Genomic DNA, 14,204 nt, shown 5'->3' on the forward strand with positions numbered 1-14,204 from the left:
GAGGTTCCCTCAAGTCTTAAAGAGTGAATTCTGCCATCATAAAATAGACTCTGGCCTACTGAATCATGGTTATATACCAAATCAGCAAGCAAATGTCTACTTCTGACATGCAAATGCAGATCCATCCTCGAATTTTCATAATGCAGCATGTAGATAAAGATATAAACACAATACACTGATGCCTCGTCCAACAGTACCAACGCATCAATTCTTTTGATTTTTTAGAGCAAAAACAATGTTTCATAAATAGTACTTCGATTCCACCAAAGTGACCACAAAAGAAGATACGGGGATCTTTATCAACCAGCAAGATACAAAATCAATTTTGAGTACAACTTTATTTCTGAAGCCCACGTCAAAAAGCAAAGGAGGCACATCTGTTGAACAACAAAGATTCAAGAGTAGTTGCTGTTGTAAAAGTTTTTGAGAAAGTCGGAGATGCCTTGATCCTTGGTGCCCAAATCCTGCACAAGCCCTTGACGACCTACCACATATTGGCCAATAATATGGTGCCGCTGCTTTGCATGCTCCACAATGTTATTCAGCTCCTCCATTCCCTTGAAGAGCAGCATATCAATCACCTGCAGATTTATTGTAGAGATGAGAGTTTTGACGGGGGAGACTTTTCCAAGGCAGGAAAGCAAAATACTTCATCTCACCCAATCAAATGGTTCTTATACTCAACATGTGTATCACCACATTCCTTATCCGTATAGGCTTACAGACTTTGTTTCACCCAACCAAACTGTCTTTACTATACTCCTACAACAATACCACAGAAGTTGCCTCCAACACAATTGACATCATTTGCAACATGAGAAACCATTAACACGACAAAGCAGTGTGTGGGAATTGTTGTATAACCTCTCAAAAGGAATGTGCCCCCTTTTCCGAGTATCGGAAAATTTCTTCCACAGGACTAAATTCCATAAGCTAAGTACTTATAGGGGGAAGGGGGCATTCCTTGAGCTTTCACGAAAGACCTTGGGAAATAGAATGTGGAATATGTCAAAGGCCTACTAGGAGTAACTGTACCAAAACTGACTGAGAATGACCAGATTCTTTGATTGCTAAGATTTGGAAGCACTAGTGGACTCTTACTAGAATTTTATGAAAGACATGTTATAACTTAGTGAATGAATACAAAAAAAATCCGCTTACTAGGGATCCAATGAGGTATTTAAGAAAGAACAAATGCGAGACCTACATTCTATTCCAATCAAAATAGAAAGCTTCCCAGGAGACTAGAACATTCAGCTTTAACTTGCATACACGACGCCATACAGTCTCCAGAAACCAACAAATATCACAAGGCCCTCCAACAACATTAACCCAAATAAAGTGGGGAAAAGGATTTCCTTTCTCATGGCTGAAACAGGATTTGGCTGAACAAGACAATTGCAGGATAACTCTTTTGCCAAAATAACCAAGTTAAGGGCTTAATATCTACACTTTCAATCGCTGCAAATTTCCGGGAACCTAATCGCAAGGAAATTGCAATCAACTTCAATTATATCATACAGAGCAATTAAATTCAGCTAATCAGTCGTGTCAGATTTATCAGATTAACTTTCAAAATCAAAATGCAAAGCATTAAGTTCAAGAGTTTAAAGAAATTTAATGTTTGTTTGAAGTCAAAATTAAAAAAAATATAAACCAAAACGCGAAGAAGGGGAAAGAAAAAAATGTAGATCAATCAAAATTAATGTACTTTCGAAATAGATACAACTCAAGAAGTAAATAACCTATGAAAAAAATCAAGACTGAGGTCTGTTCGTTTGGTAGGAACCAAAACTAGAAACAGGTTAAAAAAAAGAATAAAAACCACTGGACCTTGGGATTGGTGACGTGGGAGTTCTTGCGAATCTCGGAGGCGATGGTGGAGCGGAGTTGGGAGACCTTAGCGACGTCGTCGAGGTTGTAGATATCCATGATGGTGGGTAGGGATCTGCAGGCGGACCTGAAGAAATCGAAGACTCGGGTCCTCGCTTCGGCAAGATTCGCCGAGTTGGGCGGCACCTTCACGCTCCGCAGTGAGAACGCCATTTGAGTCGAATCACCGAGCGAAGCGAAAGAAGAGCTGTGACGCAGTTTCTATTCTATCACAAGCGAGCCAGTCAGTGACGACGGAGACCTGGAGAGACGTATCACAAAGAACGGGACGAGAGGGGCTGGGAGATTGGCCCTTGGGGGCAGGGTCCTTTAGAGAGTAGTCCTCGTACGGTGAAGATTTACACGACGCCGCTTTCATATTTTCTAGTACGGTGTGTTTTTGTATCAGGAGGTACTGTTGTGAATCAACGGGTTCAATTTTATTTATAAAAATAAATTTATAAATTGATATAATTTTATTTTATAACAAAATAATTTTACAATATGATAAATGATATCAAAATATGTCAATTTATAAAATTATTTTTATATAATCCACTAAAATATTTATATTTTATAACGCTCAACAACATGGGTTAAATTTTTCTAAGAGGTAAGATATAAAACTCTAAATTTCTAATATCCTAATGTCAATTATTTTCAAGACAATCTCTAGACAATGTTTTGGCCGTTATTCAAGTGGCGGCAATAACTCGAGAAATAGTTTGAGAAATCACCAAACTAAATTTAAAACGGCTATAGCTCGGGATGGTAGCTCTTTACAACGTTTATGGTTGCAGCCATTGAGTGATGGTCAGAAAGTCACCCGCAACAGAAAATTTTTCGACTGTTGTTGTGGCTAGATCCGGTTATTCTTGCGCCTTCACGAGAGTCGACTCTATTGGGCTATTGGGCCTGGAGGTGGTTGCCAGCCACCCCACGTAGGGTGGCGGGACCACCCATTGAGTAAAAGGACATACTATAAAGTTTATACCGATTGTGATCGCAATTTTTCTTTTCTTTTCTTCTCGTGATGTGAGGTTGGAAAACCACTGGACTCTAAAACAGTTTTGGGCTTCGGCAAAAGGCCCAACACAATATTATTGGAACAGTAGATCGTTCATTAAAGAAGATCGGCAACTAGTTTGTAGAAATTCTAGATTTTCAGTAGAGATGTATTTCATTTTATGGAATAATTAAAAACTATAAACTCGTCGAAACAAAATGTATGAAGTATTGTTGGAGATATTAACAAATAGACGTAAAATACAAACAACAAACCCACATTAAAGGTCTTTGTTGCCCTCCGCGAGCTAAAGATAGACCTTTGAACTAATTTCTTATTATTTTACAATCACTAAAACATTTTCTTATTTCTTTGAATACTAAATCTGCGTCAGTTAAATCATTTCTCTTATCGAAAATAAGAAAGAAAAAGATTCCACAACTCAAGCCTGAAGCTGAAGCGCCTATGATAGAGAAATGCAGCCCAATTGAATCAGTTACAGTGTACAAACTACAAACCGCCATAAAACGGCACAAGATGAAATACAACATACCCCATACAAGAACCTTTTTTTTTTTTTTTTTGAAAAATGCATACATGAAGAGTCGTATGAATGGGATTATTTTCGCATGAGCATGTGGCTAAAGTACACATTTATGTTACATTGACTTTCCTTCGGGTGAAACAGGCATTACCTAAGCAGAAGATTTAGGTATTTTGTACTGCTTCTTGAGGAATTGAGAGGCCTCTGAATCAGCCCTGTGAGCTAATATTCTCAATAGTGTCTTTGGCTCTGCTCCTAGTTTGCTTCTGCTGTCCTGCATATCCGAGCCACTCACAGATCTCAAGTCATCGATCAGTTCTTGAGTCTGCAAACATCGAAATCAAAAAGGTTGTGAAGATACTCTTGGATAAAACGTCTGTTCCTAACACTGACAAGTCAAATGACACCTCAAATTTTGGATAAGACGAGCACACTTCGGCAGTCAATTATCTCTATTATTTTGATTTTCAAAGTAAATAAAAACAAAAGTGGAACTAACCCCATAGCCATGCAACTGTATTACATGCCGGACAGGTGCCAAATGATTTTCCACCACTCCTCGAGGAAGCCCATCTCCACCAGAAATGAAAAACTCCTAAGGAAAAAAAAAATACTCACATTGATGTGGAATAAAATCAATTTCATCTAAGAGATTTAAGAAGTCCTGTATTTATTCATATCGTACAGCCACAGTTGATAAACCTTGTAAATAAAACAATGAAACCTAAAAACTGAAGTTTAAAGCATTCTTCAAAAAAGTTCAAGGCTCTTCAGGAAACAACTTTGAAGTTCCCTTCTTTGCCACAAGCAAGAGATGCCCTAATGAGTGTGGCCAAAAGAATTGCAAGCTTGACATTACTAGATAGAAACCTTTTTTCAACACTCAAAAGGATCTGGCATACCTTTAACACTTCTAAATCTTCTTCCAATAGTTTTCCATCGGCCAGGGAGAAAACTCGTGATGGGCCCCCATCTAACACAACACGAAGTAAGCCCTCCTGAGAAAATAGAGTTTCAGTCATAAGAATTTCGGTATCTGAGATAGATTTGTGTGAGAAAGCATAGTTTAGGGTTGCATACTAGGGATGCCTGAAGCAGACTGGTAACAATGCGATCCCTGAGGGGCTCCACAATTATATTACAAAGTCGACTAAGTTCCTGCAGCAGTTGACAACAGGCAAGCAATGATCTCAAGGTCAATCAATACAAATTTTTTTTTGATAAGTAATAAGGTATTTTATTTATCAAAAAATAGGCATAGCCCCGGTACACTGGAAGTACACATGTGAATACACCTATTTAGGAACTAAAAGCAGTTACACTAGGTCAGTTGAACTAAAAGCAATACAAATTTTAACCCACCCACATGAATTTATTTCACTAGGTCAGTTGAAACTAAATCAATTCGTCCTATATTTGCAGGTGACTAAAGGACTAGCCTGAATCAGATTCAGGAATCAACAATTAAAGCAGGTTGATGGCAATAACCATATGACTTGTTAAACATTACTCAAATGTGCCATGGTAGAACAGAGGAAAGGTTGGACCTAAGTTGAAGGATTAGGTTTAAAAATTATTATATCTGAATATGATATCAAGATTTTCTATAAAAAAGTATTAAGAAAAATCTGGCAAGCAGCTCCATAACAGGAAACTCTTACCGCATCAAGCGGTTCAATCAGTGCTTCCAGCCTAGAAAGACCAACACGGGGTTTATATAAGTTGTCAATGAACTGGTCCCTTAAATCCCAGAAGATTATTTTAGTTCCTGCATCATGCAAAAACTAAATTGGTCACTCATCAAGTTTTTACCGCAAGGAATTAGACAAGGGACAAAACAGGAAATTTTCTTACCAGTAAATTCACAAAGCCGATCGATAGCAGCATTTATATCTTTTCTACTCCCATCAAATGCGTCCTTTTGGATGAAACTTTTGGATTTCTCATCAATAGATTTCTCTAGATAAACGGTATAACAAAATAAGCACTAACAAAAAGTTTTTGAAATAGTTACTTTACCCTGCTCTTCCCAAAGAAAAATTATCAAGTAGATTCAATGAGTAACTATCTATATAATTGGTCAAATGTTTAACCCAAGGGTCAGTACAGTGGAGATTGATGATCAAATGGAAGCAGGAACCACACCTTATCAAAAAGCTAAAAAAAATAGTAATAAAATGTTTAAAAAAACATCTGAAGAGATTCAATGACAACAGCTGTTGTAAAAGGGTGAAAGCTAAGTGACATCGTTGCATTCCACAACAATGGCATAAATCAAGGTTCACAGTTATTTCAGAATCCCATGATTTAGGGGTTCAAAAAACCAATGGTCTAGACTCGAACAAGCCCCAATTTAGTGGTGGCTGAGGTCACATATTGCTTGAAACTAATTTCAAAATGATTCACAGGCCAGGTTGAGATTGTACTAATTTATCCATACTAGGTAAGTAGCTCTTCAACTCAAGGAAGCACTTTTTCAATAACTGGTTCTACTAAGCACACAAGCTTTTTTCTTGTGGTTCTTGTTTCATTTAGCTTTAGCAATAAAAATTAAGGCTCGTTGTGTTCTGCAATGGTAAAACTCTTGGGTTGCCAAATGCATGATCGCAAGTTAATCATTTTATGCTAAAATATTGAATGGTAGGATGGATATCTAAGCAATCAACTAAAGAAAGCGGGAACAGCAATGAACTAAATAAAGTTAGCCACTGCAATAGGTCATTTTGGTCATATAACTTCTTCATAATGGTTGGTAGTCTAGAAAAAACATCTACCTGCAAAGAATGTGTACACACATACAAACAGAAAACTAATTGATAGGTTGAGATACATACTATTCAACTTTTCACGGGGCTTTTTCTTGGTCCATCTTTCCCAAATGCTATCTTCCAACTTATTCAGCTGACTAATTGCATACTGTTAATAGCACAAAAACCTGTATCAGAGTATATCGTACGGTACAAAAATCACCTGAGTAATTTTCTGTATGTAAGATGCAAGGAATTTGAAAACTAACAAAAAGTTTAAATATGATGCAAAATGTTATCAAATTGCTTGTGATGGAGCGACAACATACATATGAAAATATATGTTATCAAAATGTTATCAAAGTTTCATGTTTTTATTCAAAAATATATGTTCATGTTTAACTCAATCCATCACTTACACAATCTACTACTGGTGATAAAAATTTCTACTGCTGGCAATTTAAATTATTACAAGTCTCAATTTTTTCCCACGAGTTTTGGTGGTGAAAAAGCAATGAAAATTCAAGCATAAAATCTCCATGTTCAGTTGGGGAATAGAATGATGTGTTTCTGTATATTGATAAACTAATAGTGAGGAAGCATGTATCTTTATTGGAGTTTGAAATCGGTTCATGTAATTGTTTCCTATATTTACTATACAAAAGGCAGTTACAAAGTGATTAATCCACACAAGTAATCTGCCAACTTTTTAAGACATTAGAAAGGAGTCCATTACTATCAGTGGATCCTTTTTATGACCGCCAACAATTATAAAAGAATCCATCAAGGAAACTATACGATCACAGGCCATGTGCAGTATGATAGTACAAGACAGAAAACTTCTAATTGATTTGAAAAAATGATCAAGACTAAATCACATCGTGAATTTGGAACTTGGCAGCTATAAATTCCAGAAAGGACTATGCAATTATCCAGATATTATTCATTAGAGAACAGGGAGAAAGTTCCTTTCGAACTCACATGTAGAGTATTTAACTGAACACAGAGGGTTGGTGTAGTCAAGACATTTATGTCAGTAGATCTTTTCTCATCTGTCAGCCTATGGTCAAACAATTCCTTCTTTACAAAAGCCTTTATTCCAACTTCTTTCCTGTATCGTGTGAGGATAGGCGCAGGTGGAATCAAGTCCTCCTTGGTAGCTACATGACCAAAATCACACTTTAAGACTCATGGATTTATGTCTAGGTGTAGGAATAGAACAAGTTACTAGCAAAACACGTTGGGAAGAATGTAAATTAGACAACAGTAGAATTTTTTTTTTTTATCAGTAAACAAAATTTTATTGATCATAAGAATAGGCAAGAGCCCCAGTATACGGGACATATACAAGAGCAACACCTAAGCATAGTGATATAAGGAATTCATGAAAAGTCATGCCATGAAAATCAGTTGTAATTGACCAATGGAGCAAGTATTGAAAAAGAAATTTCTAAGCTCATCCATTGAGCACTCTCAATCTTCAAAGCTTCTTTCATTCCTCTCCCTCCGATTACTATCAACAATAGTAGAAATATAAATGACAATTTTATTATTATTAAAAGTAACATAAAAGAACATATGATGACACATTATTCATTATTTAGGGATGGAAGAATATGAACCACTTGTGTGCGCGTGCGCGCGTGAGATATACAAGGCAGGCTTTTTCACAAACTTATCTATCAAAGCAGTTGCCTAAATAAATGAAGGAAAAACAGCAAAGAAAAGTAAACAGAGTGCTACATTGATCAGCATGGAGCCATTAGAGATAAAACATGAGCATAGCAATTACTAAGGAAGGTGTAGGAAACAACAGAGCCAAAAATCCAAGCATGTCATCATAGAATTTTCAGATGCACCACTTACAAGCCTAAAAATTCAAACCTGTCTGAGCTGTTGGCATTCAGCATGTCACTATCTTAACTATGAATTCAATTCAGCTTGTTATGTATTAAATGAGCCAAACTCACGGATTCTTAGCCCCACCTTTCCCCAAGATGAGAGCCAAGGCTGAACATTATGCTGCTCAGCTTGGTTAGGCTCTAAGGATATATACATGTATACTGCCAAAAACATGTAAGACAGTTGAATGGTGTAGATTTTTGTTAGGGTTTGAACTCATTTTTCAAATATAGAAATTTATCCACTACTATCATGATTGCTTTTCTTCTTTCTTTTTCTTTAAGCTAACACGAATCCTTCAAATAAAAAACAAATCACAGGTAAATATAAATCATGTATGAGCATGGGATAGAACACTTGACCTCACCAACCCTCAAAATCCTTGTTTATGGGAGAAGGAAATGCCATTGGGTCCAAAGACCACTGGGTTTGAGGGGGGGATGAACTTTAAAAAGGAAAAGGCAATTCCCTTGGACTCAAAATGGTAATTGGTGCAGAAAAAACGACACAAGATTTTTTATATTACAAGAACACTCAAATAAGAATATATTAAATGCACATACCCTAATTCCCAGATTCTTTTATTACAGGAGCACTCAAATAAGAATATATTAAATGCACATACCCAACTTGTCAATTACATGATTTGCATACACTTGAAAAGCATTGTCAATGCCACGAAATACGCTATTCAGCTCTGCAGATCTCATTGGAACTTTAAGAGTGAAAAATTGGTCAACCGTCTGCATCTCAAGGAATGAAAGAGTCAGAAAAAATGCATGCATTGTCAGTGCCCTTAAAGCATTTTTTTAGCTTTGTAATTAAGGCATCCATAGATATAACAAATAAGCAAAAGAACATCAAGGAAACTAATAGACAAGCTTGTTACTTTCAACCAGTGACAAATTTTGATTCTCCACTGTGAGGTTGCCAGGGTATTATGGGATGATGTCATTTGAAGATTGGACCTAGCCAGGGTTATTACTGCTAGTGTGATAGAGTTTCTATTTCTTCCTCTTAACTAGGCGTATCTCTTGTATACTTCTTGTGTACTTGGGCTATTGCCTATTCCTATTATTATAATCTTTTTACTTACAAAAAAAAAATCAAAGAAGAGCCACTTTGCTCAGGATAAGGACTATACCTAATTATTACTTTCTTTTTCATAAGTAGATAGGAAGATGCCTAATTATAAATAGCATTCGATTGTATAATAGAACCTTGATGAAAGTCCAGGTAAACCAAAAACCATTTGGTAACAAAAGTTAACCCAATTCATGCTAGATCCCTTGTGTTTACCCAAGTGGTGAAGGCCTTGGTCTTGGGGTATCACTCCCTTCAAGGTCCAAGGTTCAACATCTCAAGGGTGCAAACAATCCTTTGAGGCCACACCCCCTGGTGAAAAGCCAGCGATTTAACCAGTTCCGTGTAGGGAAACTTACGAGGGTGCGGTGCACGGGATCGGGATTTACTCTGCAGGGGTGGGTCCGAAGGGCCTTGCCTTGGAGAGGTTCCCCGACATAAAAAAATAAAAATAATAATAAAAAATAAAAAAAAAAGAAATGGCAGACATTCGGGAATTAACTTGATACAAACCCAACCAAATATAAACAGATCCTGCATGTACGATAACATATCAATTATTAAGGGTATGAAAGAACAGATAAGCAAATGGGTACCTCCTCCACAATTCGATAAACTTCAACAATTGAACTCCCATGCCGCTGTTGAGGTGAGATCGGCTCCCACCTCTGAAAAAAGATGCACAGTACAATTAATCCATGTAATGAAATATCTGAATAGATGGAAGAGCAAGAAAGAAAAGGCCTTCTAGAAATTGAAACTTTATTGAGTTTACATCAATTTCTAAGCAAAATATGTTGGGTTAAATACTAAAATAATCATTTATTAAATGTATTTTATTTTTTATTTATCTATCTTATATGAGTTGATCTTTACAAAAACAAACAAATAAATCATTGTCGACAGCCAGCTCAGTAAAAAATATATATAAAAAATGCATAATCATTTTTTTTAAAAGCAGAAAATGGAAAAAATTTGAAAAAATAATCCTCCCCACGTGGGAAGGCGGGGAGGGGGTCTTCCTATGCACCACCTGTGCTGGTGGACGGTTCACCAGCCACCCCACGGTTGGGTGGACCAAAGCACCACACAATAGGAGGGCTCATGAGCCCCACTGTTGTGAGATGGTTTGGGGCCTTTGGGCTACCCCATAGAGGCAAGTTATTTCATTTTTTATTTTCTGTTTTTAATTATTTATAATTATTATTTATTTTTATCAGTAAGAACTTTATTATTATTATTTTAATTATTTTTACTGTTTTAGTGTAGTTCTTGTATATGTCCCGTGTACTTGGCTTTGCCTAGTATCAATAAAATACATATTTACTAATAAAAAAATTTTATTTTACTGTTTTAATGGGACGTTTGACGTGGAAATAAAAACGCAATGTGTTTTTCATTGGGTCCTTCATGGCTTTAATGTCATGTAGCAAACACTTTTTTTTTTATAAGTGAAAATATTATATATATTAATATCAATAGGAGCAAACAAGTACACTGGGCATATACAAGAAACACCTAGCCCATGCTAAGGAGCCCCTAATGACCAATAAGCCCGTGAAAATTAGAAATCTATCCAAAATACACCAAGCCCGAATGGGAACAAAACACACCTCCCCAACCCCAACCCAAAACTCCCTCTACGAGGACGGCTTCATAGTGCATTCCCTTTACTTCCCTCGACTCAAACTATCTCCCTTAGCGTCGTAGTTGATTGTCCAAGAAAGACGTTTTTAACTCCCTACTTTTCTTAAATCTTGATTTAGTTTCAAGCGAGTGGCCCACCTCATATGGAAGCCCCACACACTGTTGAATCTCGTTAACCTTATGCAAAACCCAATTTGATGATGAGCCTGCTATATTGTTTATCGAAGAAAGACATACCAAGGGAACAATATTTTCTCCAGACACAATTCTCAACTGCACTCCCGACCCTAAACATCCCTCCTCACAAGGCACCAACGACAAACCCATAATTTCCTCCCCACCATCTTCTGCATTCAAATCCCAAATCTCCTTAGCAGCTATATTGTTGTTGTCACCATAGAAGGCTCCTTCACCTCCAGTGTAGGTGGTGTCGTTCCATTGACGAGAACATTGCTTGTAGGTGCGCCATCCCCTGACGACCCTTTATGTGCCACTTCATCAGACCCTACTACTCCCTCAAGAGGTATAGAACAGATTGGGCTAGGCTCATCCCCACCTCCAGAAACAAGTGTTGAAGCACTACCTTCTGTTACACCCTTCTCATCTTCTAAAAGAGACTCTTCCACTTCTTCCAAAGTACTCAAAACCCTGAAAGGACCCTCATCTTCAATTGAAAGTGAACCCTGGAAAAAAGTACCAACCCCATTTACAACTTGAGACTAAGGGCAATCAAAACCTATCTGTGACGACGTAGAGGTGCCCTGTGCCTGCGAGCTTGAGGCCTTTAAAGCCCCCTCGTCCGTTTTCAGCCCACTACCCAAACCCATGACCAGGTCCAGCCCCTTATCCACTTTAATCATCAAATCTCTCACATTCTCCATAACTCCCGTCAATTGAGCTCTACAGCCCACAAGACCCCCTCCATGTCTCCCACCCTTAATCCGGCAGAGGCACCCATTCCACCATGCAACACATGAGGAGCATGCTTACCCTCCACTTCTCCCAATGTCACCCGACAGCGTTTGCCTCCTACAAGTGCCTTACCCTTTTCTTCCGCCGTGGAGCTACTCTCAGCCGGAATACATGCTGGTGACCTCAACACCAAGGCGTACAAGACACATTTGACTGAGAAAGGCCTTCCCTCTATCTTTCCATCAACGAACACCCCTCTATTTGCATGCTCCAGAGCAGGGGCTTTGGACCCAGTGACACTTTGAATGGAACGTACAAAATCTTTCCATCCAATGCCATTTGCGCCTTCAGAGATCACCAACAAACATTTCCTCCTTCCATTCTAGAATTCTGAGAGTTCCAGAAACCTACCCCTTGCATTAATATGGTGTTGAATGATGAGAACTTCACTGCCCATCCTTAGCTCCCTAAAGAATCCACCATGACAGACAAGTTCTAAGCAATCCTCTATCCCCTTAGCAACCCATGAAGTCGACGACCCATATAGATACATGACCTTAGCCATCCTAAGTTCATGTAGCAAACACTCAATTAGCAAACTTAGCGAGATATATAGATGGAAAGAGATAATTGATAATTTTACCAAATCTAGGGACATTGATAAAAATTAGAAACCCAAGGAGGCTTTTGGACAAAGGTGACAGCCTAGGGACTCTTTTAGTATTTTGCCCAAATATTTTTCAATATAAATTTGTAAATGGGGTTTACAAGATTCTTTCTAAAATGTTAGCGAATAGATTGAGTACGGCGATGGAAATTTTAATTTCGAAGCCAAAAAACGCATTTGTCAAAGGTAGACAAATTCTAGATTCGGTCTAAATTGCAAATGAAGTTTTGGATGGATAACTCAAATCTAGAAAACCTGGGTTACTTTGCAAATTAGACATGGAGAAAGCCTATGATCACATCAACTGAAAGTTCCTACTTTATTTACTTGCAAGATGTGGTTTTGGGGAGAAGTGACATAAATGGGTAGAGTTTTGCATCTCTACAGCTCGCTTCTCTATCTTGGTGAATGGTTTACCTGTGGGTTTCTTCGACTCCTCCGTGGTTTGAGACAAGGGGACTCGCTCTCTCCTTTACTTTTTTTATTCGTCATGGAAGCTCTCAGTAAGATGATTGTGGGCCTTGTGAAAGCTAGTTTTTTCTCTACAATTTCTCAGTGGGGATTGATGATTATGGCTCCATTGATATTTCTCACCTGCTTCTTGTTAACGATACTCTCATCTTCTGCGGAGCAAATCTCGGGCACATCCAATATTTGAGGGAGTAGTTTGTTTTGAAATTGTCTCGAGTTTAAGAGTTAATCTCTCAAAGTCTGAATTGGTACTGGTGGGGGTTGTCCCTGAGGCCTGAAGCGGAGAATTTGGCCTCTCTCTTGGGATATAAGGTGTCATCTCTACCCTTGAAGTATCTTCGCTTACACTAGGTGCTTCCTTTAAATTAGAAAGGATTTGAAATGGCATGGTTGAAAAGGTGGAGCACAAATTGACTTCTTGGAAGAGGTTGTATTTGTCTAAAGGTGGTAAGTTCACTTTGATTAAATGTACTCTTTCTAACCTATCCACCTATTTCTGTTCTTGCTCCCACTCCCCACAAAGGTTGCCAACCATATTAAGAAGTTACAATGGGACTTCTTGTGGAGTGGATTGGGGGAAGAGTTCAAATTTTATTTGGTAAATTGGTCAATTGTCTGTACTCCAATTTCTGGAGGTGGATTGGAGATTCGTAACTTGATGAAATTTAACCAAGCCATGTTGGGTAAATGGTTGTGGAGGTACCAAGCCCTATGGAAGTCCATTATAGATTCACAGTTTAGGGAGGCTTGAGGAGGATGTGCTCGAATGAGGTACACGGCCCTTATGGGATCGGTTTGTGAAAATACATTGGGAGACATTGAAAGATCTTCCGAAGACATGAACATAATGTGGTGGGCGACGACTCTCATGTCAGATTTTGGTATGACAAATGGTGTGGTGAATGAAGCCTCCAAGACACCTTCCCTGCCATTTTTGAGCTTGCACGAGCAAAGGATGTAGCGATAGCCGATCTCTTGGTCTTTTCTAGTGGCTCCCCTCAATAGAATGTGGATTTCATCAGGACAGCCCAAGATTGGGAGTTGGAGACTATTGCAGAGTTCTATGTGGCACTATATTCCGTAAGCATGACCGAGGATACCATAGATAAGATGAACTGGAGCCTCTCCAAAAAAGGTAGATTCATAGTCACATCGTTTTACAAAGTTCTAACAAGCCCTGGAATGACCATGATCCCATGGAAAAGTAAATGGCAAACGAAAGCTCCTTCAAAAGCAGCTTTTTTCGTATGGACAGCATCATTGGATAAGATTCTCAACATAGATAATTTAAGAAAACGTCGGTTAATGGTGTTGAATTGGTGTTGTATGTGTAAGAAAAATGGTGAATCAGTA

General features: G+C 38.1%; 2 protein-coding genes across 2 annotated transcripts in view; both read right to left on the reverse strand.

Annotated features, from left to right (window-relative positions):
• Positions 1 to 162: 162 nt before the first annotated feature.
• On the reverse strand, positions 163 to 2,251 carry LOC109012302 (NADH dehydrogenase [ubiquinone] 1 alpha subcomplex subunit 6). Its single transcript, XM_018993856.2, has 2 exons — positions 1,834 to 2,251; positions 163 to 581 (listed from the first exon to the last, which is right to left on the reverse strand). Exons 1-2 carry the CDS (start codon positions 2,044 to 2,046, stop codon positions 396 to 398), a joined length of 399 nt encoding a protein of 132 aa, XP_018849401.1. The 5' UTR covers positions 2,047 to 2,251; the 3' UTR covers positions 163 to 395.
• Positions 2,252 to 3,347: 1,096 nt separating this feature from the next.
• Positions 3,348 to 14,204, reverse strand: part of LOC109012301 (protein unc-13 homolog) — a 28,493-nt gene continuing 17,636 nt past the window's right edge. The window contains exons 19-28 of the mRNA XM_018993854.2: positions 9,751 to 9,822; positions 8,697 to 8,814; positions 7,151 to 7,329; positions 6,257 to 6,338; positions 5,277 to 5,381; positions 5,084 to 5,190; positions 4,503 to 4,580; positions 4,325 to 4,420; positions 3,922 to 4,017; positions 3,348 to 3,747 (exon numbers count right to left, since the gene is read on the reverse strand). Coding sequence (XP_018849399.1) covers positions 3,574 to 3,747; positions 3,922 to 4,017; positions 4,325 to 4,420; positions 4,503 to 4,580; positions 5,084 to 5,190; positions 5,277 to 5,381; positions 6,257 to 6,338; positions 7,151 to 7,329; positions 8,697 to 8,814; positions 9,751 to 9,822 — 1,107 coding nt within the window. The 3' untranslated portion in view covers positions 3,348 to 3,573. The remainder of the gene's footprint in view (positions 3,748 to 3,921; positions 4,018 to 4,324; positions 4,421 to 4,502; positions 4,581 to 5,083; positions 5,191 to 5,276; positions 5,382 to 6,256; positions 6,339 to 7,150; positions 7,330 to 8,696; positions 8,815 to 9,750; positions 9,823 to 14,204) is intronic.

Source organism: Juglans regia, chromosome 14 (genome assembly GCF_001411555.2).
Source record: "Juglans regia cultivar Chandler chromosome 14, Walnut 2.0, whole genome shotgun sequence".
Taxonomy (NCBI): Eukaryota; Viridiplantae; Streptophyta; class Magnoliopsida; order Fagales; family Juglandaceae; genus Juglans; species Juglans regia.